At 34.0% G+C, this 25,712-nt stretch overlaps 3 protein-coding genes and 2 non-coding genes across 5 annotated transcripts; 3 read left to right on the top strand and 2 right to left on the bottom strand.

Moving 5' to 3' along the window:
• The first annotated feature begins 864 nt into the window (after positions 1 to 864).
• Trnad-auc lies at positions 865 to 937 on the top strand. Its single transcript has one exon. It is a non-coding gene; the product is annotated as a tRNA-Asp (tRNA).
• A 6,209-nt stretch (positions 938 to 7,146) lies between these two features.
• LOC106665190 (endocuticle structural glycoprotein SgAbd-3-like) lies at positions 7,147 to 11,455 on the bottom strand. Its single transcript, XM_014391447.2, has 3 exons — positions 11,381 to 11,455; positions 11,118 to 11,281; positions 7,147 to 7,479 (listed from the first exon to the last, which is right to left on the bottom strand). The coding sequence occupies exons 1-3, from the start codon at positions 11,390 to 11,392 to the stop codon at positions 7,215 to 7,217; spliced, it is 441 nt and encodes a 146-aa protein (XP_014246933.1). The 5' UTR covers positions 11,393 to 11,455; the 3' UTR covers positions 7,147 to 7,214.
• Positions 8,192 to 8,264, bottom strand: Trnay-aua. Its single transcript has one exon. It is a non-coding gene; the product is annotated as a tRNA-Tyr (tRNA).
• A 4,842-nt stretch (positions 11,456 to 16,297) lies between the features above and the next one.
• On the top strand, positions 16,298 to 17,014 carry LOC106665198. The gene is made up of 3 exons (XM_014391455.1): positions 16,298 to 16,469; positions 16,532 to 16,714; positions 16,807 to 17,014. The coding sequence occupies exons 1-3, from the start codon at positions 16,428 to 16,430 to the stop codon at positions 16,987 to 16,989; spliced, it is 408 nt and encodes a 135-aa protein (XP_014246941.1). The 5' UTR covers positions 16,298 to 16,427; the 3' UTR covers positions 16,990 to 17,014.
• A 5,602-nt stretch (positions 17,015 to 22,616) lies between these two features.
• Positions 22,617 to 23,410, top strand: LOC106665199. The gene is made up of 3 exons (XM_014391457.1): positions 22,617 to 22,790; positions 22,853 to 23,035; positions 23,097 to 23,410. The coding sequence occupies exons 1-3, from the start codon at positions 22,740 to 22,742 to the stop codon at positions 23,283 to 23,285; spliced, it is 423 nt and encodes a 140-aa protein (XP_014246943.1). The 5' UTR covers positions 22,617 to 22,739; the 3' UTR covers positions 23,286 to 23,410.
• Positions 23,411 to 25,712: the final 2,302 nt, after the last annotated feature.

Below are 25,712 nucleotides of genomic sequence, written 5' to 3'. Positions count from 1 at the left end.
TTCTAAATTGCTATTTATACACAGCTTACATTAGTAATAAACTTACTTTCAACTCATCATTTTACTGAGGTCTAAAATTTTCAGAAAAATAAACATTTTGAAATTTTAAATAAAATACGATATATAATATTTTATCTATACAAACAACCAAAAGAATAAACATAACAAACAACAAAGTTATGAAAAAACTCTCCCATGTGAACAGAAACCGAAACAAAAAGTACACATAATAACAAAAATTTTAATATAAACGTGTAAAGTATAAAAATAAATTCACTATTTTTCGTGGTCCGCTTGACCAATTAATAACTATTCAGAAATCGTGAGATGCGGTCTGGTGTGATGTAGGTTTCAGAAAAACATTACTAACGTTCAACTTCTGGTGTTAATATCCAGGANGCCCGAGAATCCAATCCGATTACACGACATTTGAAAAATGGCAAAAAGGAGGGAAAATTAAAATGTCAAAATGATTAAAAAATGTCACCTACTTATTGGACATTTCATACGAATTGATCTTTTAATTTAATTTGTAGCCATAATAATTTTAATTGACATATATTATTAATAGAAGAAAGAATGAAAAAAACATTTACTAAACATGTTATACATACAATATTATGCTTTTTTATATGTGTAAAATAAATATTTCAGCATGGCATAGCCGTCAGCCGGTATTTGAACTTAGGTACTTTAGTATTTTGTACAGAGAAATAAAAAAAATGTTCACTAGTTTTCGTGGTCCGCTTGACCAATTAATATCCTACAATTAATTAAGGTTTTGTGTTGGGATAAAAAAGCCAGTGTCACAAGAGGGATTCGAACTGAGGTTGAGGTGGGAAGTTAGTGCCCGAGGGGATCGAGGTCACGATAGCTCAAGTGGTAGAGTATCGGCGTATCAAGCCGAAGGTCGTGGGTTCGAATCCCGCTCGTGACACTGACTTTTTATTTCAACTTAAAACCTTAATTAATTGAATATAAAAATAAATTCAAATACAAACCTACTAAAAATTAAAAAAAAAACCTAAACGAATTTATAGAAATGCAAGCACACATTGCAGAAAAATAAATACTAATACATTAATCTAAACAACGAAACAAACAAAAATTCAGGGTGTTTGAGGATAGTGGTGGAAGAGTGTTTAGGGGGTCCGACTGGTGTTAGTCCCGATAGCGGTCGTGGGTTCGACCCCGACAGAACCCATGACTGTTTAATTGTCCATCATTCACGACACACAACGGAATGAATAGATGTGCTCTTCTGTACGAGAGGAATTAAATTACTTTATTTTACTGGGTGTCTGAAATATTGTCACAAGCTTTTTTCTCAAAATCAGGAATATGTAGAAAACATTTTAAATTCTAACCCTCGCTTAATTTTAGCATAGAAATTGAATACATATCAAACCTGCATATGTTTTGTACGGCGCATTATCAAAATCAGGCCAATCTCTTCAATTTAAAATGGCATTCCATAGTTTTTTCTTCAGTTTGTGAAACTATATTTGGTTTACAATTAAGGCTTTTTTAAAATTTGATGCATGAAATATATAATAATTTCTGTATCACAAAGCTGTTTAAAAAAAACAAAGTTTTCAAATGAAAGTAATAATCTACTAAGTAACTTCAACACGTAATAAACGTTATATTCAGACTGTAAACAGGGCAAGAGTGCTTAATTTTTACTGATTTGAAAACGTAAACGAAATAGAAATGCAAAAAAAATATCAAAATAACTAGCAATAGTTACAAAAACACCATTTGCACTGGTAAATTAAAAGTTCGCTCTCAGAATCATTAAAATCTCAAAATTACATAGAAAACAAATGAATGCAATTACTTAAAAGCTTCACTAGGAATTTTTTAAATAGGCTTGTAAAAGATAAGAATATTCGTGACATTCCATGATCACAACTTTAGGCGCAACTATGGTAATTTTCATTCAATCATGTTGATTGTTTTAAATTTTCTCAAAAACTAATCCAGTTTCATAAACTCAATAAAAGAGTAAGGAGTGCCATTTGAAATTATAGTTTGGTATGATTTCATGAATACCACGTATTAAAATTATAGATTTGATTACATATTCAATTTCTATTCCAAAAATTAAGGGGTTACCATTTACGTAAACGTTTTCTTTTTTGCATACAAGGTGTCTCAAAGAAAAAATGNTCTCTCTCTCTCTCTCTCTCTCTTTCTCTCTCTCTCTCTCTCTCTCTCTCTCTCTATATATATATATATATATATATATATATATATATATAATATTTTGATATCGCATAAATGTTCAATATTTTTTAGTCAAGTTTTACGCTGAAAATAATCTTGCAATCGTATTTTAAATTGGTCCAGATATGATGCAGTTATGGCAAAAACCTTTAAAAAAATTGGTATGGTCATTTGGTTTGCTATTTATTAATCACATTTCATCTTTTAACTGCTTGCGTTGCGTAAAGATGCAAAGATTTGCTCCTTTTGACCACTCTTCGCCGGTGCTCAGACCAATAGAGTCAGGGGAGATGGATTGCCAAGCATTTTTCTAACCTTTGCCGCAGTTCTTCAACTGAGGTTGTTTGGTTATTATTGGCGCAGGCACTGGTTTTTTCAGTGGTCCTACATAAAATAGTCAAGTGGAGTTAAATCTGGTGAACGAGGAGGCCAACAGATCGGGCCATGAGGTCCTATCAACATAACGGAAGTGACGATTCAAACAAGTCTCACCTGCAAAGAATTGTGTGCAGGGCATCCATCCAGCTAGAGAATCCTTTTTTTTTTCATTTTGCAGAGGTACTTCATCTAATAATGTTAGAAAACGTCTCTCAACAAATTGACAAACTGAGCACCATTTAAATTATTTTCGTAGAAATAATGCAGCCAAATTAATTTATTTCCGAGAAATCCACACCAACTTTGATACTGTCAACCGCCTGATGATGACAAGAGTGCAACATTTTCGGATTTTCGTCTGCCCGCGTTCGAAAATTTCGACGGTTTAGTATGCCGTTAGAGGTAAAGTTGGATTCAGCTATCCATAGGATGTATGGGAAAAAGTTTTCTTCAGCCTCCCAAACGACATATGTGCCTGGAACTTTAGACGCCTGTCATAATCACAGTCCAAAAATCCCTGTACAATAAGATAGGCTTAAAATTATAAAATCCGGAGTACATCTATAATTTTATTTTTTAAAACCTAAAACCCTTCCAACATTTCGACGAGGGGAATTCGGATTTTCGCGAACGTACAGAAAAATATTCAGCCCCTCGTCGAAATTACGATGCCGGATTCTAATTGCTATAACTTTGTCATTTTTTGTCCAAGTTAAAATCCGACTGCCCCATTGTTTTCAGCGTAAAGAATCTTTATAATCATGTGCCAGGATGTATAGGGTCGAATTTAAAATTTTGATGTTGCCTGAGGAACCATTTATAATTTCACTCCAACAAAAAGGTAACAATTTGAAACTAGAGCAAAAAATCTTAAGCATATATTTTTTATAGCTTCATTGGCTAAGAGAAATTAAACCGGCCATTTAAAAAGAATACCCTGTGTAAAACTACATGATCTTATCGTGGTAATATTGTTATTCTTATGGTATTCTATAGGTTCTTATAAAAATTCATTTTTTAATGTGACTCATTATATTCCACGGGCGGAGACAACCAAAATCACTCTTTCATTAAAAGTAGTTTTTATTTTTCCATCAAAAATACGTTAACAATTAATAAAAGTAACTTAAATGCCCAGTTTCATGGAAAACTGATGATTAAAATTTACCCAATAGACCATGATATTTCAAACGTCTTCCATATGACGTTATGCGTCTTCACCAAGTTGTATTTGTTATAAATAAATGTTATTTATGCTGTTATTAGCGGGAAAAGGAGGGGTAGTTGAAAACCCCGCCCCGAGGGTGAAAGTAAGTTATTACCGAGAATGGAGTGGGGAGTGGGTGNATGATTAGAGTAACGATGTTTTCTTATATTTCGACCTCAACAGTTAATCTTATGATTCTTCCTTCTAGAAGGTGGGATAATAGGTCATCACAAAAAAACCACAACCAGTTTTTATCCACAACGTTTCGGATTTATTTTAATCCTTACTCAGGTGAGTTAACGCCTGTAGATAGAACAAATATTTTTTTTACATTTTTATATCACATGGTTATCATTGTTTCTTCACTACTAACAATGGTTAAAAAAGTGGTCGTCAGTCATTAATATTTTATAACAATTTATTTTAAAAAAGAGCCAGTGTGGTATTTATTCAGACATTTTGACGGCACTTCCAATAGATAAAATTGATGAGGTACTGAAAATACTTAACAGTTACCACGAAAGACTAAACTTCACCTGTGAGGTGGAGGAAAACGGTTGTATAGCGTTTTTGGATGTGAATGTAACACATAAGGTTAATGGAAATCTGAGTACGAGTTGGTACTCCAAACCCATGGCATCGAACCGGCTAATACAGTATATGTCCTCCCATTCATGGTCAACTAAAGTTAATGTGCTGATTGGATTACTAAGAAGGGTTTTCAATTTGTCGTCGAAAGGTGTTAACAAGAAAGACAAAACACTGGTTCGGGAAATTTTAAAAAATAATGGGTATCCGAGAAAAATGGTAAATAAATTTATAAACAATAACAATCTATGGAAGATAAACCCAAACGTAAAACTCGGAAAACCTAGAAGGTGAAAATGATTCTGGAATTTCCCATGTCACTTTCCCTTACACCCAAGGGTTATCGGAACAGTTGAGAAGTTGTCTGAAAAGGAAGTTCCCTCTAGTTAAGTATAAATTGTATTCCGAAACAGTAATGCGGACAAAAAATACTATTCACCGCTAAAAGATAAAATTGAGAAAGGACTACAATCAGGTCTGGTATACAAAATTGAATGCAAAGACTGCAAGAAAGTATGCTATGGTGAAGCAAAACAATACCTAAAGAATACAATTTATCAACATAAATACACAGTCCAAACTAATAAAAACAATGAAACTGCCTTGGCACAACATACAGTTGTTAAAGGTCATACTTTTTTTATTTGATGATGTTAATATTGTTACAAAGGAACGAAATAGTAAAAAACGAAAGTTCCTAGAGGCCCTTTACATAAAAAAAGATAAACTGTCTCTTAATTACCGTCAAGACTGTGATATGATAAGTGATTGATATTTTAATCTGTTAAACAATATATAAAAATATTCTAGTCAATTTTAAACTCTGGAGGAAACTTAAAATCTGTGATAGTTGTGATAATAATTGTTAAAATATTGATAATAAAATAAATAAAATTTGTTGTTTAAAAATAGATTTATAAGAAAAATGCAATTTTAACTGTTGAGTGGTATTTTTAATGTTGATTCGTTGGTCTGTGATAAGATGTTGATAAGAGGTCGAACGTCATAGGAGAGGTTGNTGTAAGGACGATTTATTTGTTTTGATTTCGATTCGACATACAGTGACTCACAGATACGTTCACATCAGTAAACAATTTTCTATTATCTCCAATTTGCAAATCCTGTATTTTTTAATCCAGACAACAGCAATAGGATTGAGTTCGTTGAACAGTTGGTAAACAAACATTCACCCTAATAATTTTTATTTATGTTTATACCTTTGAATTGAGCCAGTTTATTACGAGTCTTCGTGTGAACAGTTTTGTGACTCGGGTTACTTCATTGCTTATTTCGCAAAAACCATTCAATAATTCGTCTCAAATTTGTTATCGGACATCAATTTAGTTATTTTTTTATATATTGAAAATATTTCCTTTCCTTAATGGTTATGATCTGTTCCGTTTAATTACAGTATGAAGCCATTTTCAACATTTTTGAAAGATCAAATAATAAAATCTCTACAAGAAGGACTTCCTTATCGTGAAATTTCAAAAAAATATAAATTGTCATTATTAGGGTAATAACAAAACTTAAAAGATCTTCCGGAATTTAAGATAGTTGTTTTAAAAAGAAGAGGAGTGGTCATAAAACAAAATTTTCCGAGGCCAAAACGCGTTGTATTTACGCTCCGTTCGATCAGGATAGGTTGTCAATGCTGCCCAAATTCAGCGTAGGCCAGGTGATAATGATAGTATGGATGTCAGTGCTGAAACAAACGCAGAAGTTTACGTGAGGCCGGATTAAGAGCGACGGGAAAAGTGATGAAACCATTGCTGACCAAACAGTGGCTTGCTGATCATGATTTTAATGACATGGAATGGCCCCCACAGTCATCTAACCTTAATCCAATTGAGCACTTGTGGAGAAAACTAGAAAATCTTTAGCCGATGCTGCAGGAGATGCTTCAAACTTCGATCAACTTTGGGAAAAAATACAAGTTAAATGGGACCTAATTGATCCAGAACAGTACAGAAATCTCGTGAGAAGTATGTCCAGAAGGCAGATGCAGTTTTGAAAGCCAAAGGAGGACATACAATCATATTATCGTTCGCACACGGTAATTTCTTTTATAATATTTTAATAATCATGATAAAGGAACAATTTAATTTTTTGGGTGTTTTTTGTGCTAAGATAAACAAAATTATTAAAAAAACTAGGCTTATTTGATGTCTTACCATTGTTTTGTAAAGTAAATAATGATATAACCCAATTTGCATTCAGCTATGAACGAATCTGTGAGTCACTGTAAGTCGAATTCAAATTCTTAATTTTAAATGAGAACCCCCATTTTTCATATCAGCACTGAGTTATTAAAATCGGTCCAATAGAACCGGAGATATGATTATTTGAAAATAGCCGGAATGCTGTTCTAGTGAGTTAGGGGGAAACCACATTATTTTGTCCTCTACTGCAAAATTTTGAAGAGAAGTGCAAAATCCGTCAAAGTAGAGATAAGCCTGAAAGCTTACTAAATTTCCTGCCAAATCCCATCAATTTTGAAAATACCGCTTGATGATACGCGTAAGCGTAGATGGTGTGTGTGTATATATATATATATTAATGAGAGGTAGTATACATTAAAAATCAGAGAGTGGTCAGTAACCAGATAGAGACGCTCAAATGGATATATATATATATATATATGATTTTTTTTACTGTGTTGTATTTATTTTTATTAATTCCTTGCTCTCGATTCTTGAAAGTTTTATCATTAATGTACATTTCCAGGGTAAATGAACAATACGTTTTAAAAAATACTGTTTTTTTATTGCTTCATTAAAAATGGTAAGGAAAAAGCAGATGGTATAAAAGATTAAAATTTGTTGTCGTCCGAAGGAGGAAGTGACCTGAGGTATTCCAAAGCCCTGGCAATTGCTTCAGGGACTGGAGGAGGTGTCGGCAGATGAGCGCCCTCGGCTTTGAAACCGTTTTCGTCAGCTGTGTACGTCACGGTGAGGACCTGGCCGTCGTCGCTTCTGTATGAGTACGAACCCTGGACGGATAGGGCTTCGTCTTTTGATCCTGGGTTCTTCAGGACTCCGGCGGCCTGGGCTGAAGTGCCGTCTTCGGTCTCGAAGCTGAAAAATTAATCCTCCAAATGTTTTTATTTTGAAAATGTTATATAATTTGTGTAATTATTATATGTTGTCTTTATCTCAATGATGTTATGTATTGATTATAGTATTTTCTAAAATGACATAGAGGGATTCACCAAACAGTACTAATAATCCTTTAAAGTCGAAAAGATTTGGTCACAACCCAAAATCAGCATGGTGCTATTTCGTAAACATTTTTAAAATTAGGGTTTGAAGTAACAAATGTTGCTTATCATGATATATTCAAAAAGTAATTAATAGTGTAACAAGGTAAAAATTGAATCAAACCAATTCAACGAATTATTCATAAACCAAAAATCCATCAACTCTAAAAACTTAAAAGCTAAAACGCGAAATATATAATTATTAATCATAGAAATCATAAAACGCATTTCAATAACATTCAGAAAGACGATAGCACATTTAGCATTTGAAAATGTTGGAAAGTCGTTCGAGTACCTTTTAAAATAGATCACATTTAAAATAAGGCAACGATAGCTTGACAATTGTTATGACGCTGCAGTTAATTTTATTGTTTAACAAAACAAATAATTTTTATATATTACGTATTAGTGTAGTTCGATTTTATTAACAATATTTAACATTAATAATACTTTCAATAGTTTTTGTGGTCCGCTTGACCAATTAATATTTTTCAATTAATTAAGGTTTTTAGTTGAGATAAAAAAGTCAGTGTCACGAGGGGGATTCGAACCCACGATCTTCGGCTATATACGCCGCTGCTCTACCACTTGAGCTATCATGACTTTGATCCACTCGATTAATAATACTGAAACCTCCACGATTTATCTGTGATATTCTGCTGCTATTCCTGTAGTGACATATTTCACAACGATTTCACACAAAACCAATGTGATTCACAAGAATAGCACCACGCTTTATGCTCTGAAGATGACCCGATTAAATGTCGGAACGTCGACAAAAAAAAAAAGAAAAAAGGCGTTTTTCTAAACTACCTCATCCTTGACTACTCGTCACAACTTCAACAAATTATAGGTCACTAAGTGACACGCATTATAAAATAAATTTGATTAGTTTTAAGAAATCTTCAGTTGGATAGAAATTTTTCCACAGGACGGGCAAACGACAAAAGAAACTCAGAATTCTAATGTAAAGTATTGGTCTCTCTCTCCTTCAATATTCGGTTTTAACACTAGAAAAAATTTAAAATTAACATTAACAAGCATTTTTAGAAATCGTGAGATGCAGTCTGGTGTGTTGTAGGTTTCAGAAGAACATTTTCTTTATCGTGCCAACGTTTCGATCTTTATTGAGATCATCTTCAGGGCCTGAGATTTACAAACATTGTTTACATACAACAATTACATTTATAGTAAGTAGTATTTATAGTTATATGTAAACAATGTTTGTAAATCCCAGTCCCTGAAGATGATCTCAATAAAGATTGAAACGTTGGCACGATAAAGAAAATGTTTTTCTGAAACCTACGTGACACCAGACCGCAGCTCACGATTTCTAAATAAATATCGATTAACGGTCACTAATCACCACATATTAACAAGCATGTAAAATACAATCAATACAAACATGTATGTTCTTAATTATTTTTAGAACTGCGAAGGCTAGATCAATTTATACCTATACAACTAATTACTACCGTATATATACACAAAACTAAAAATATGGTTGCTTCCAATGTAGTGGAGAATAATTAAATAAAGATATTATTATAATTATTTCAGGAATTGCCAATTTTCCCCTATTAGAAAAATTTCTAAGCTATATTGGCTTTCAAATTTTGTCGTTACCGGTCATTATAGTCTGCCTGTCATCGTTGGGGTCATCTATCAGATGCATATCGGCATCTTCAGTGTCCCTATATTTATCAGACCCTGTCCGTTGTTTTGCAAATAAAACCGGGAGATAAATATTTAAAATTGAAATTAACATGCCATTTCAATAATTCGAAACTTTTTACATTACAAATGTACTAAATGCCACTGAATAAGTTCTAACCGTTAAACTAACAAACATAATAAAATAGTGGAAAAACTGATATTCGGTCTCAGAAGAAGCCAAAATATAATTACATACTTGCAAACTTGATATTGCTCGGTTACTCCATTAATTATTCATGATTAGCTGGTTTATTGAAATATGAAGCTATTTGGCTAAAAAATGCTGATTACTTCAACAAACCAAACAACCCTACACAATATAATTATTTTAAGATCGGTAGTAACATTCAGATAATATACATACCATGAATAATGTAAGCCCTTGAAATTGGTTGGCATAATTATTTTTTTAACTGAAAATGTCCTTTGAATATACGTTTTTACGTAAAAATTATTGCTTGTAATTATTAATTAAAAATAAACAATACATTTCTCTTTAATATCTCACATTTAGAAAAATCGTGAAAATCACAAAGCAGCCGACTCAATGTATTGAGTATGTTTTTGGATGAATAAGATACTATGTTGTTTGGAGTTAAAAAAATCAACGTTTTGGCTTTCTAGAATTATGAAGACGATATTAAAAATGCTTCTTAAACTTTAGGAACAATAATTATTTTCAGATTATGATATTTAATGTGAAGTTTACTACTTAAAACCGAAGAAAATGGTAAGGTAATAGAACAGAAATACATCTCTTTTTCTCACTGGCAGACATTTTGGACAGATGTGTTTGCACAAACACAACATAAATGTATTAAAACTTAGATTAGGCTGTTGGACATGTGTGACTGAATATACAAGGAAAAATTCATACACGTTACAGCATTAGCCAAAAAGTTAATAATTATGAAAATAATGTTTAAAATTTTCCATAAACGCTAGGAAATGTAATTATTTTAAGGATATGAAACGTAATGTAGTTTTCTAAACCAAATAGAACAAAATCATAGAAATAGTAAGATAACTGAATAAAATATATATTTTCTGTTTTGAACAATTATCAACCTTTCTTTGGGCAGATGCTCAAAAACAACCCTCCAGAAAAAATTCTGAACGAAAAATTTACTTAAACTTATGTTAGGCTGTTACACACTTGGAATTTTATTAAAATTGAAAGAATGAAGCAAAACTATTAAAAATATAAAATGGCATCTGTGTCAAAGGTTTAGTTGCATTCTTCGAAAATTGTTATTTGCTGATTTTTTCTATCATAAAACCTTTAATTGTTATTATGTTCTAAATTTTAGTTTGTTTTTCACATTGATTTCTCTGTGTCAAAATTTATTCGGCTTTTTTTTTGCTCAGTTGTTTTGGTGAAAGATAAGTTTACTGATGAATTCACTGGCTATTCCGTATGTATTTAAATTGATTAAAAAAGACAATAAAATCGGGAAAGAAGCTTGGAGAAAACCTTAATTAAATTATAAATTTTTGTATATTTTTAATTCTTCGAGTTTATTAAAAAAAACTGTAATGAATTAAAAGATTTTATAAGTTTTAGTTAACATGTTAATGAATATATTAAGCTGCTATATAATCTTACATTGAAGTGTTTTTTTCATGTTAGAGTGATCGCCATATTCAATTTAATTTTTAAGTTGTAATTTTTTCAACTTTATATTTCTAAAATGGTATCTCATTAAACACAAGTAAATGTATCGATTTAAGCATACTTACGCATAGTTAAATGAACCGTCGTACTGGGAATCCTGCGATTGTTTCAAAATCCTCGGGTATACGACTGGCCGCGCAACGTCCGAACCAAATTGTTGTTGTCGATAAAACTGTCTGTTCTGGGGTTGTCCAGTTGCGGCAACAACGATGGCGAGCAAAAACACGGCCTACAATCAAATGTAACGTTAAATTTATTTTTTGGTCGAATCGAGAAAAACGAAGAGAATACAGCAGCAAGAACAAGAGACCAATCGGGTTCTACTCACAAAGGTCCACATGTTGAATAAGGTTTGTCCTGAGGTGAGATGGACCTCGTATTTATATGAGATCTGACCTCTTAAAGTGGGGGATTCGGAGATGAATATTTTCACATTATGAAGTCACCATTTAATACCATGATTGCACAGGAAATCAAATCTCTTCCACGTTTGTCACCTTGTGAAAGCTCCTGATAACCGAAAAACGCGAACGGACTAAGTGCTCTTTCGAGGACTTTAATATTAAAAAACATTTCGATTAATTTAAGCAACTTTAAACTACTGATTAAAATAAAAATGTTCCTTTTTGGTTATTTTTCTTAATGTTTTGTCTTCTATTTAACGCATATCTATATTTCGTATTATTATTATTATATCTTTAAGCAAAAATCTGTTTGAAGATAAGTGCAATAAAATTTTTTGGACGACTTTTGTTTTATGTTAATTAATTTTGGCATTCGTTTTTATATTAAATGTTTTTTTGTTTGTTTTTATTGCGGGTAAAATTTTAAGAAAAATACGCAATCCCCGAATGTCACTTGTCAAAATTCGATCTTTAATTAAAAGAAACATTACAATAGAGACTGTAAAAGATCTTTCATTTTATAAAACATAAATATTCTTAAAATTAGGATAGATAAATTTATCAGATTTTTTTCAAACAAGTTTACACTAACGACCTTTGGGAGATAAACGTTGTATGTTCATGATCGATTTTTCATTTTAATGTTGTTCATGTTTTACAGCTCACTTCACACGCTTATCTGAAAAAACGATGTTTCAACCACTAATTTATTTTCAATCCTTTGAAATGTAAACAATAGAAATGTAATCGCGGTCGTTCATCAACGTTCAACCGGATTCAAACCAGTTGGTTCCGAACCCATCCTTCCCAAATGGTTCATAAGACATTTATGTGAACTAGTAAAACATTCTATTAGCGGCTGGCTTTTTTCAAAATTATCGCAAAAAAAATTAAAATATAATTCATTATACAGGGCGTCCTTTTTAGATGGCCCGGCTGAATTTGTCTGGAACGTTGACGCTATAAAAAAAAAAATTAAAAAAAATCGTGTTTAATATTTTTCAATCTATTTTCTATTTCTATCTATCAACTTCAAAATTTCAAATACGACTCTATTCATCCAGACACATCAATTTAAAGGATTTTTACGCTGAAAACACTGGTGTAATCGGATTTTAAATTAGTTTAAAAGTGACAAAGTTTTAGCGAAAAGTTTGGAAAAAAGTGTCACGATAGCTCAAGTGGTAGAGTAGCGGAGTATCAAGCCGAAGGTCGTGGGTTCGAATCCCGCTCGTGACACTGACTTTTTTGTCTCAACTTAAAACCTTAATTAGTTGAATGTTATTAATCGGTCAAGCGGACCACGAAATATAGTGAATTTGGAAAAAAAAGTCATTTGGTTTGCTATTTATTTATTGATTACTATTTATTGATCACATTTCATCTTTGATCTGCTTGCCTTGCGTAAATATGCAAAGATTTACTCTTTTTAAACCACTCGCCATCGGTGCTCAGAGCAATAAAGTCAGGGGAGATGGATTGACAGCCATTTTCTGTCCTTTGCCAATTCTTCAGCTGAGGTTGCTGGGTTATGATTGGCGTAGACACTGTTTTTAAATGGTACCACATAAAATAGCCAAGTGGAGTTAAATCGGGTGACCGAGGAGATCAACAGATCGAGCCATGAGGTCCTATCCACCTATGCCGGAAGTGACGATTCAAATAAAGTATCACCTGCAAAGAATTGTGTGCGGGCACCCATCCAGCTGGAGAATTCTTCTTTGTCGTGAGAAGACCATTTAATTTAATTTCATAAAAACAAGGCCCAAATAATTTATTTCCGAGAAGTTCACACTAAACGGAGATACTGTCAATCACTCGGATCTTCCTCTGCCTGCGTTCAAAAATTCCAACTTTTGTATGGCATTAGAGAGGAACTTGGATTCATCAGCTCATAGGAAGTATGGAAGAACGTTTTCTTCAGCCTCCCAAATCGATATTTGTGCAAGGAACGTTACACGTCACTCATAATCATAGTGCCGAAGTCCGTGGACAAGATGGGAGCGATACGGCTTAAAATTGTAAGTCCATAGTACATCTGTAATTTTATTTTTTGAAAAAGATATAGCCCTTTGAAAATTTCGGAGAAAGGAATTTGAAAGGAATCGTGAAAATACAGAAAATATTCAGTTCTTCATCGAAATTATGCTGCCGGATTCTTTTTGACAAAACTTTGCCATTTTTTCTCAAAAAAAAAAATTACAACTAGACTAAAAAATATTTAAAACGTATTTTTGTATAGCGTCGTTGGTTCAAGAAAAATTCAGCCGGGCTATCTAAAAAGGACGCCCTGCGTATATATATATATATATATAATCTGATATTTTCTACATCTTTTCTACTTAATCTTAAATTGTTATTTACAGTGTTTAGTAGATAGTTTATATTTTCGTTAATAACTTCTACGTTATGTGTGTGTTTCTTTCGAACTTTTAATTATAAATCGTCTTTCAATTATGGCAAAATTACACAGAAGACAAACACTTTGAGTGAGTAAAAATACTTTGATTGAATATATAAAAAATATATTTTGCACGTATAAATTCACATTTCCACATCCAAAAATTAATTGTTATATGTAAACAAAGTTTGTAAATCCCAGGCCCTGACGATGATCTCAATAAAGATCGCAACGTTGGCACGATAAAGAAAATGTTTTTCTGAAACCTACATAACACCAGACTGCATCTCACGATTTCTAAATAAATATGGATGAACGGTCACTAATCACCACACATATAAATCGTAATTATTTTTAAATAAAGCATCCTATTGTTGTTATTATGTTCTTGCACATTGGAACTGCAATATTTAACCATTTACTCATCACTTGTAGTTCCGTTGTATAATTAATTGGTATAAATTTATATCATGGTGAATAGATAGCTTCTTTTGTTGCTCATGAAAGCTTCAGTTCTATTTTCATTTTTCGAGATTTCAGGACGGCTTGGGCATGATTTGAACTTAAAATATGATTTATTTAAGCAATTTAGATAGATATAAATTTAATATCAATTGTTAGTTGATATTTTGTTAAAATACATAAACCTTAAAATCTAACTTTAAAACGCAACAGCAGACATCAGAAAAATTGTATCGGATAGCCCGATGTTTAGTATGTATTGAAGAACGTATCCTACAGCCATTGTCTTATGCAGGGTGTCCAAGTTCCTTCTGACGAAACTCAGGGAATCGATTCTACTCTTCGTTTGGAGCAAAAAATGCTCAGGAGAACATTTTCGGAAATTCGTCAATTTAGGTTTTTTAAACTTTTCACTATCTTACCACATAAAAATGCTTACATTTTCCAAAATGTTGAGACTACAACAAATCCAATTACACCATTTGATTTGCTCTAAGATACTTCTATTTTGAATAATCTGAATGACATAAAATGTTAGCCAATATCAGTTGGAACATGTCAAAATCACAAAATTTAAAATTTTGGTCATGATTGCACGTTCTACTGAGGTTACAAAAAATACCTACAACTTGTCAAATTTCACAAAAACTTCTTCATCTAATATCCTTTACGTTGATTTTTCAACTCTAGTAGAACGTTATTTTAAAAACCTGGATATATCAAGGTAAAGCATACATAGGTTACGTTCCCTATCAATTTTCTACGTTTCTAAGTAAATTTTTTTTAAAAATAGTTTTTCAAGTAACTTGTTGCATTATCATTATAATTTTGATATATGTAATCTGTAAGGAAACATTGATTGTAATTAATAGAGTCCTGAGGAAGGCGTCAAATACAGCCGAAAGCTGAACAGCAGAAAAACAAGTTGGTTCTTTCACCTACAAGGCTTCATACCTGATCTGTTTACTTCCCTTCTTTTCTTTTTTCTTTTTTTTTCGGCCGGCTAACTGCTTCGGTCATTGCCGGCACCACGCGAATATCTTTCTCACATTTTGAAATATCTGCACTTTCTACTGATAACTTCATTCTAATTGGCTACTTATCAGACCTTACGGTTTTTGTTGCATTTTCTTTGTATCCCCTCCACATGTGGTAAATTGAAGTATTTGACCATTTACATACACACACATTCATAATACACATTTATACTAATAAACCTAGTTTCCTAATATTACAACTAAAGCGGAGGTCGGTAAGATGGTTCTGCCGACCTCCTTCCATTCTCGCGAATAAATACATTCAAACGGTATGTACAAATTCCACTCATCCATGAAACTAATCCTGAGGTTTTGTGACGGGCCTGTGGAGTACTCGATATTCCTCGACAGCCACGTCCATTCACACATAACCTCTCACGCTAATAAATACGATTATACTAGAAAGGACGCAGCATCTCGGTAGTATTACTACAACCAAGACGCTGTGGACCCATCCACAATCATACAACAAATGTATTATAACTAAACTAAATCGGTGGGCCTGCGAGTTACTCGATAAACCTACCGAGGTAGCCGCACCCATGCATGCTAAACCACTCACGCTAATAAATACGTTCGTACAATACAATGGGGGGTGAACTACATGTGGGGGTTATAGGTTGCTTTACTACTTCAAAACTATTTTACGAAAAAATACGTTGCATATAGTGTTGTTTAGTTATAAAGCCTAGTGGTTTATTTATTAAAAAAAATAGTTGACAATATTGAAGAACTGTACAATTAAAAAAATATGAACTTGTATTTTATTTGAAAAACTTAATTAATTCGTTAATATGTCAAATGCTGAATTGGATTTTTTCGCTTAAATGTTTGATTGGCTTAATTTTTTATTTCCATTTTTTCAATAATGAAAATTCCCGTAATCCGTGTAAATGTACAAATGATTTGTTTTTTAACTTCCCAAACATAGCACATGTGGAGGTTTATTTAAATTTCATGTGATTATTTAAGTTTCGATTATTTTTATAGTAGTAGTTAGTAGATTTTTGTGTGTGTAGAATATAATTTTTTTTGTACTAATTTTAAACAGATAATTCTAAAAGATTCGATATGCAGTGGGAAAAACTGACTTGGTTCAAAATGTTAGAAATGGTATATTTCCTGCTGTATGTGGTAATCGTGTTAAATGTGTTTTATCATAAACCAAATTTTAGTTTATGGGCGTCATGATTTTTGCACTGCATTCCTTGTCTACGATTTGGTGGGGTTCAAGAAGAAAGTCAAGTTGGAAAGCCATCACGTTATTGACCACGACCGGTTTCTGCAGTCCGATTATCCCGCTGATGTTCCGTATTGAACCATACTTCTACACATCAACGGATATAGTCAAACCATCGGCAAGTTGTTATACCCACTCACTCACTCTCTCTCTGTTTGATGTATTATCTGAAAGGAACAAAACAATTGATAAATTAATCTGTTTTAACAGAACGTCTTCATAATTCTATACTGTTTGATGGCGTACATTTCTGGCTCTGTTCTGGTCTTCGTTGATGCGATCGAAGACACGACAAGATCCTATTCTAGCGACATAGCAATTTGTACTGTTTTCTTTGCGACCTTGGTTGCAATAGTCTTCTGCATCGATCTTATATATGCTCTCAAAAAGTAAATAGTACGTAAAATGTTACATGTGATGATTGTTTCCTTTTAGTTGTTAAAAAGTAAAGACGGTAGATTTATTCCGTAACATAGCAGGAGAGAAAAGTAAACTTTTAGTTCATATAAGTAGCAATCATTGTTTAATATTAACGCAAACTCAGAGAACCTTGGTAGATTTTGATAGAACACGAATGAACTTATTTTTTCTTAGTTCCTGATAACGACGCAATAAATTACATCAGAAACTATTAAAAAAACCTTAAATTGGTATTGCAACTTTTTTGTCTTCCAGAGTACGCTTGAATCTTGTTACTTCTGAATCTCATTAAAAGCATTGCTTTTGAGTGAATGAATGAAAAACTGGTTTATTTACAATATAAACAAAAATACAATAGAGAGAAGAATAACATAACAGTAAATAGACAATGGATCAAAAAATCCGTCTGCCCAACGTTGCCGTGTTAAAACAATAAAAATTTTGTATACACTAAAAAAAAAAATATATAAATTTAATATCAATTGTTAGTTGATATTTTGTTAAAATACATAAACCTTAAAATCTAACTTTAAAACGCAACAGCAGACATCAGAAAAATTGTATCGGATAGCCCGATGTTTAGTATGTATTGAAGAACGTATCCTACAGCCATTGTCTTATGCAGGGTGTCCAAGTTCCTTCTGACGAAACTCAGGGAATCGATTCTACTCTTCGTTTGGAGCAAAAAATGCTCAGGAGAACATTTTCGGAAATTCGTCAATTTAGGTTTTTTAAACTTTTCACTATCTTACCACATAAAAATGCTTACATTTTCCAAAATGTTGAGACGACGACAAATCCAATTACACCATTTGATTTGCTGTAAGATACTTCTATTTTGAATAATCTGAATGACATAAAATGTTAGCCAATATCAGTTGGAACATGTCAAAATCACAAAATTTAAAATTTTGGTCATGATTGCACGTTCTACTGAGGTTACAAAAAATACCTACAACTTGTCAAATTTCACAAAAACTTCTTCATCTAATATCCTTTACGTTGATTTTTCAACTCTAGTAGNAAATTACTCTGAAATGGTTGAGAATCGGACCATGGACAATATGAACTTTTTTGTTCATTTTAGGGTGAAGAATCTACTGGAGAAGTTTGTAGCACGAGTAGCAATTCACCCTGTATATAAAACTTCAGGAATAAAATCAAAAATTAAATTCTTCAGTCAGCTCGGATCGGTAGTTCCACGCCTGGCTCACAAACCCAATCAAAGGCCTAGATCATGAACCGTCCAAAAATCCAGAATTTCCCCCATTTGAGGACATGGGAATTGAAAAGTGAACAGAACCCCTGATCACCCCTATTCCACACGGACGAGTTCAGCTGAAGAACCTTGCATTTTAAAAAGCCACGAAGCTCAACCAAAGAGTAACCTTAAAAATTTGGCTTGTTCAGATCGAACAACGTTGGAGGACCCCTTGATTCTTTATATAAAGCAAGGTGTGCCGAGCTCACGGCTCGACAGCACATTCACTGCGGTGTTGGGAATTAATCAAGTTAGAAGTCAATATCATATTTTCGAACAGTGATTTCCAGGCCAAGAGCCAAGTAATCTCTGATCGAACTATTTTAAGTGAGGTAAATTTTGAGAGTCTCGAGTCCGGAGAAACTAGCGTCTTCAAGATAAAGAAAAAATGAACTCCATTAAATTTACTATTTTTCGTGGTCCGCTTGATCAATTAATATCATTCAATTTATTAAGGTTTTTAGTTGAGATAAAAAAGTCAGTGTCACGAGCGGGATTCGAACCCACGACATTCGGCTTGATACGTCGCTACTTTACCACTTGAGCAATCGTGACTTCGATCCACTCGGGCACTAACTTCCCATCTCAACCCCACCTTTTTTTAATTTTCCCTCCTTTCTGCCATTTTTCAAATGTCGTGTAATCTATTTGATTCTCGAGAGATAGAGCAGCGGCGTACCTAACCGAATGTCGTGGGTTCAAACCCCACTCGTTACACGGACTTTTTTATCTCAACTAAAAACCTTAATTAATTGAAAAAATGCAACCTGAGAGTGAACACAATCAGTAGATCGTTGGCAGTTTCCAAATAGATGAGGTGGGCCATCTGGTAGAAAAAAGGTTTTCTTATGAAAAATCGCTGGAACTTTTTTACAGCTTAGAATCTCTGAAACCCATAGCAAAGAATCGCTCGAGACAAAGAGTTAAATACATTAAACTTTATAATGATCGGGATCGCGTTACCCATAACGTCATAAAAGTCGACCGGTTTGATTCAATGCCAATTTAGCTGCCGATGCCTTTGAGGAGGTATGTCTCGACCAAGAAAGCTTGGGGGTAAATAAAATGCCTAAGTATTTATATTCGTCCACCACCTGTATAGTCTTAATTTTGTAACCCGCAGTAGACTAGCTACAACTACGATATCATCAGGATACAACAAGACTGTTGTAATTGTAGAACCTACACGAATGCCACATTCAAGAGTCAGGGGACGGTCGTCCAAGAACAAAGCAAATAGTATCGGGCTCAACTAGCAACCCTGACGCACAGCACTCTGCACCTCTTAAGAATCAGATATTCCCTCTTTGCCTCGAATCAGATGTCACTGAAAATAACTATTTCAACACCTTAATGAGTTTGAACGAAAACCACAAGTTACTAAGTTGTAGAAATACAGTCAAACGGTCGACACTATCAAATACTGCTTTCAAGTCAATAAATAGGCAATATGCTTTTTGTTTTGGTTTGGAGAGTCTCAGACTAATTAAGTTGGACAAAACATCGAAATTGTCACAAGTTGAGAAATCCTTCCGAAGTCCCATTTGTTTTTTACTAAATAAGTTATCATTCACAAATTTTTCTATTCTATTAAACAACAAACCAATGTTTTAGCTTCGCTATTGATGCAAGAAATTTCTCTGTACTTGGAAGGTACACTATTGTCACCATGCTTGAATAGCGGTAAGATAATAGATTTACCGAAGAGTACGGGACTCAAGCAGTATCTTAAAAACAGTTGAACAGGCAAAGCAAACGCTCAAGGAATTCATGTGGAATTTAAATAATTCAAAAGGGATTCTATCAGGGCCAGAGGCCTTTTTTATCCTTTAACCTACTAGTAACAGTAAGCAGTAAGCATTGAAGGGAAATGAGTCGTCAAGAGAGGGATTGACGAACATAGGTTCTGGATACAAGTGAATTGTTTTGTTCGAGTACATCTGGAGCGATTGAAAACGTTGAGCCCAAGGAGAAATAGAAATAGCACTACTAGAAAGAAATTGTTTTCTCTTTAAGTAGTTAACCAACCGCCAAAACTCCTTCGATCCATAACGGACGCCAAACGAGTGGCAGAAAATTTCTCTTTTTTTTCTAGGCAAAGCCTTTTATAAGAAGCATTTGAACTTAAATAAGCTAGTCTTACAACTTCAGAGCTAGTCTTGCGAAAGAGATTCAGCAGGGAGAAGGACTTTTAGGTGGCCATTCACGATAGCTCCAAGCAGTCCAAACGGAGCGACGCCGTTCCAAAAACCACGTCAATGGCAAAACTGAACTGGCGTGCCCGGCTTGCCGAATATTCGACCGGTCCAAACTCCATCGCGCCACGCCAAATATCTACGGCGCGACGACGGCATGGCGCGTTCGTGAATAGCGTGGAGGGTGGGGATTTTACCACGATTGACATAAAATAAATTTGATCTTCAACCAGTTGGTCGACGTTTTCAAAACAAAGGATGCAAATGCAATGAGAGATGCAGTATTGATAACCCCTAACAATGATCAGAAATCGTAGTAGAGAACTTAAGTTCTTTGTAGTTCATCCCTGTAGCGATGAATGTGGTTGCCAGCCTTTCATGTAGTGATGATTTCTCTCATGACTGTCTTTTGTTTTCTAATCAAGGGGGTAACAAGCTGGAGTAAATATAAATAAGACGTTAATCTTTTTTTTGTAAGGTTTTGGTTGAAATGAAAAAATAGTGTCACGAGGGGATTCGAATCCACGACATTCCACTAAATACGCCGCTGCGCTACCCACTTGAGCTATCCTGACTTCGATAGTTCGATCCACTTGGGCACCAACTCCCCATATCAACCTACAACCTTTCGACTTTTCTCTCTTTTTGCCATTTTTTGGTGTCGGAGAGGTTCGAAGCCACGATAGCTCAAGTGGTAGAGCAGCGGCGTATTTAGCCAAAGGCCATGTATTCAGATCCCGCTCGTGGCACTAGCTTTTTCATTTCGACCAAAACTTTACAAAAAAGATTAAATAATTGAAAGAAGTAATTTCAATATTTCAATAGAACACTAAATATAATGAATAAATAAGACATTTCATCCATCCTTAGTAGTTCCTCCAATCAGCGGGTTCAAGGGAAAGATCTTTCATCAAATTGATGTGGGTATTACGGCTTCTGTTCAGGAGCCACTTCTTACACCATTTTTTCTTTGATTTTTTGCTTTTAATATGTAAATAAACAGAAGAGTAGCACAAGAGATCGTCATCCACTTTGAGAAGGTAATTCACTGGTTGACATTCGGAGCGACTGGCTGTGGAGCCCCTCAAATTTCAGGCACTCCAAATGGAGCTGTACGGCTTGGCGCGGTTACATTTGGAGTGATCGTGAATGGCCACCTTTACGGGCACGCATAGAGTCATAGTCAAACGAAGCATTTCTTCGAACCTTACTTGCAGCATAAGCTGCCCTGACATCCGAGGCAGCGTTGCTTTTTTCTAGACTAAAGAAAAGTATAGGTAATGCACTACTAATCTGGACATTACTACCAAAACAAAACAAAAACTAGTCAATATATTCAGTCTCGTACAGTCTCTATTCAGTCATGATAAGACTTAATTAGAATTTATTCATGATCATCCAGTAAACAAATTCGGAAACAACACAAAATGAATAATTAAGAATTGGCATCCTGTAGTTTGTCAAACTATATGAATTACTTGTAGGCATTAATTGAAATTTCCCCTCGGATACTCTCCTACTACTAGATCAAGGGCCGATTTGCAAAAGAGGAAGGTTATATTTAAGATTAATTAAGGTTTTCAGTTGAGATAAATAAGTCAATGGCACGAGCGGGATTCGAACCCACGATCATCGGCTTGATACGCCACTGCTCTACCACTTGAGCTATCGTGATCTCGATCCACTAGGACACTAACTTCCCATCTCAACCCCACCTTTTGAATTTTCCCTTCTTTTTGCCATTTTTCAAATTAAAAAGGTGGGGTTGAGATAGGAAGTTAGTGTCCGAATGGATCGAGGTCACGAAGCTCAAGTGGTAGAGCAGCGGCGTATCAAGCCGAAGATCGTGGGTTCGAATCCCGTTCGTGCCATTGACTTTTTTATCTCAACTGAAAACCTTAATTGTAAGATATTAATTGGCCAAGCGGACCACGAAATTAGTGAATTGAATTAGTGAATGTTACTAAATTGCTAAATTGATCCAATATAGACTGTTTTAAAAAAATTGCTGAATTTTTTATGTTGGTAATAAGAGATAAAAGGGTAACCGAGTTTAATACGTTAATTCTATCTAGAAGTAAACTAGCAATATATCGAAACATCCATGCGAAAATTTCAGATGTTAATTTGAATTGAGTAATAGTTTGAACATATGCTCAAGATTATTTGTTTTTGTGAAGTTTGTATTGTTGTATAACGCTAGTTGGTAATTTTTTAGCTACATTGCTTGTACTGCCTTTCGTTTCGATTGTGTTTTGCAATAACACATGGCAACTAAAAAAAAAACTTTAAGTATTGGTTTAAAAATGGCCGAAATGGTATTTCTTGACGTTGTTCAGTTTGACGTGTTCCACGATGTCTCAGCTATATATTATTTTAGTTCCTCAGCGTCATGTTATTTGGATTACACGCGGTGGCCACCATTTGGTGGGGTAGCGTTACCATGGGGAACTGGAAAGTCGTATCCATGATATCGGCGACAGCTATCTGCAGCCCGGTAATACCTTTGATGTTCAGAGTCGAACCGTACCTGTACACTAAACGTGAGGTGTCGAAACCTATCGTACGTAACCGAATTGATTTATTGCCTGTAAACATTCGTAATTCTTGTTTTATTTGTGCAGAATATCTTCATTATTATTTACTGCATGGCGTCGTACATGGCCGGTTCCGTTGTGATTCTTATCGACGCTATTGGATCACGTTCTGAGAACCATTCTAAAGACGTCGCCGTTGGTACAAGCGTCGTTTGTTTCATTCTTGTTTCAGTGTTCGTTTTAGATTTAATTCATACAATCTTAAGAAGGCGTTAAAAATTTCGTCATCAATGAAATACACATACTGGTAATGTTTGCATCGAAAAGTTTTTATTTATGTTCAATTTTAACGTTTAAATGTATATTTACCAAAAATTGGCCCATTTTCTTCAAAATGATCACTTCTTATTTAAAGATACATTCATCAATCACAATTTATTAGCAGTAAGCAATTGTGGAGAAAAAGTTTTCTTTAAAACATTAAAAGAACATAATTCAATTACCATTAATTTATTTAACTACACAATTAGAGTATAACACCTTATTGTATTTTGCGACGTTCTCCAGATATGACATATTACTTAAGAAATTAATTTCTAGTTGGCGGGGAAAAAAAGTTTGACCTATAATGTTCATAGTTCTGGATCTTTAGATGTCACTAAAACAGCTGGGAAGCATGAGGGATCAACTTCAAAGATGTAGGTCAGAAATGTTACAGAAAATTTACTAGTTTTCGTGGTCCGCTAGACCAATTAATATCTTTCAATTAATTAAGATTTTTAGTTGAAATAAAAAATTCAATGTCACGAGCGGGATTCGAACCCACGACCTTCGACTAGATACGCCGCTACTCTACCACCTGAGCAATCGTGACTTCCAACCACTCGGAAAACCAACTTCCCATCTCAACCCCACCTTCGAATTTTCTCTCCTTTTTTGCCATTTTTCAAATGTCGTGTAATCTTTTTAATTCTCGGCCACAATTGAACGACAATTGGCCACGGAGAACTTTAGTGAAGTGTACTTTCGTTTAACTTATTCAATTCACTAGTTTTCGTGGTCCGCTTGACTAATTAATATCTTTCAATTAATTAAGGTTTTTAGTTGAGATAAAAAAGTCAATGTCACTAGCGGGATTCGACCCACGACCTTCGGCAAGATACGCCGCTACTCTACCACCTGAGCTATCGAGTGGATATCTAGCCGAAGGTCGTGGGTTCGAATCCCGCTCGTGACATTGACTTTTTTATCTCAACTAAAAAACCTGAATGAATTGAAAGTTACAGAAAATGGCAATATTGCAAACACTGAATTACCAGAATTATATTTTATCCGAAAAAAGACGATTGCGTGTGCATAATTTAATCTAACGGCATTCCTAGTTCTTATGCTGCGTTTTCTCTCCATTGTAAGAACAAATTAGTACTAATTTTAAAATTATTTTAGTTTTGAATGTTAGCAAAGTCACTTTTTCACTCACAAACACTTTGGATCAATGTATGGCCTTGAACAAAAAAGCAAATTAAGTCGTTTTACAACAAAAAAGCTTTCGACCTGTTTTAAGGTCTTCATCAGAGCCTATATTCTTTTTATGAAAAACAACTGCTAAATTAGTTTTACAAATAACAAGTAATTTAATATAGTTTGTGACCGAATGATGTAGCAAACTAGATTAACATATTTTTAAAACACTTCCACCAAAAACCCTGATAAGAAACCTTCATGGAGAGAGCTTTCAATGCTTGTGCCTTCCAAATGGCTCCGGTTTAAAAAAAAAATGGTGATAACTTAAAGCCGTCTTAACCGGTCCACAGGAAGCTTGCTGAACAGAAGTTTAAATTACTATCAATAAATTGTACGCAAAGGCAGAAGCTTGGCCTTCTTCGATTTTTGTTGATTTCATCTTATTTTTCTCATTCATAATGATACAAAATCTAAACTTTAAAATTCCTTATATCAGGGTTTTTAAAGGAAGAGTGATGAACGAAAATGGTACCAAATTGTTAAACCAGTGTTAATAAGCCCTGAAATCAGGACAACCAAAAAGGGAATAATCATTTCTGGTTAGAATACACATCATTTACCTTGTCAAACGCAAGAGTTTGAAGATAGATATATTTGATGTTTTGCATGAACGGAATTTAGCCCAATCCAATAGATCATCCTTAATTATATTAGCGAGCCAACGGAGGGGAAATAATTGAACTCACAGCGAAATTTGGTAATGACTATGAGGCCTTCTTTATTATTTTTTTAATTGTAAATTTTTCCATAAAATTTTCATGTTATGTTCTGAATTAGTGACATGGAGATAGTTGTTAATGTCTAAAATGATTTTTGTATTTGTGTTATGTCGAAATGGCTGGAACATTTGTGATGCATTGAGGCAAAAGTTGCTAACGGGGCTTTTAAATCGCGACCTTGTCTGTTCTGCACGATGAGCCCGGCAGATTAAACCAGCAGAGGAAAAGGACCATCTGCTTTTGGTAGCTGTCAGATTAAAATACAACGCTTTCGTCATAATAGGAATGGTCACGAGAAACGAAAGGCTTGGCAGGAACTCCTGAGAACTCATAAATTTACCACTGCGGACCCATTAGTTTTTAACGCAAAGCCTTAAGCAAAACGTGTTGCCCAAACGCTCATGTTATCGTATATTTCACATTAAAAAAGGAAAAATAAAATAAAAATCCCTTATCGTTT

The sequence above is a fragment of the Cimex lectularius genome, unplaced genomic scaffold (assembly GCF_000648675.2).
Source record: "Cimex lectularius strain Harlan isolate CLEC.00 unplaced genomic scaffold, Clec_2.1 scaffold186, whole genome shotgun sequence".
Classification (NCBI taxonomy): Eukaryota; Metazoa; Arthropoda; class Insecta; order Hemiptera; family Cimicidae; genus Cimex; species Cimex lectularius.
Note: the sequence above shows the minus strand (reverse complement) of the source record. Positions and strands in the feature narration are given on the sequence as shown.

Excerpts from the sequence above, each read along its gene's own strand:
- LOC106665190 (XM_014391447.2), bottom strand. Across the intron at positions 7,480-11,117 it reads GACGGTTCATTTAACTATGC|CTTCGAGACCGAAGACGGCA; the intron begins GTAAGTATGCTT and ends TTAATTTTTCAG.
- LOC106665198 (XM_014391455.1), top strand. The coding sequence starts at position 16,428 with ATGCAGTGGGAAAAACTGACTTGGTTCAAAATGTTAGAAATG. Across the intron at positions 16,470-16,531 it reads GGTTCAAAATGTTAGAAATG|TTTATGGGCGTCATGATTTT; the intron begins GTATATTTCCTG and ends ACCAAATTTTAG. Across the intron at positions 16,715-16,806 it reads CGGATATAGTCAAACCATCG|AACGTCTTCATAATTCTATA; the intron begins GCAAGTTGTTAT and ends CTGTTTTAACAG.
- LOC106665199 (XM_014391457.1), top strand. The coding sequence starts at position 22,740 with ATGGCAACTAAAAAAAAAACTTTAAGTATTGGTTTAAAAATGGCCGAA. Across the intron at positions 22,791-22,852 it reads GTTTAAAAATGGCCGAAATG|TTCCTCAGCGTCATGTTATT; the intron begins GTATTTCTTGAC and ends ATATTATTTTAG. Across the intron at positions 23,036-23,096 it reads GTGAGGTGTCGAAACCTATC|AATATCTTCATTATTATTTA; the intron begins GTACGTAACCGA and ends TTATTTGTGCAG.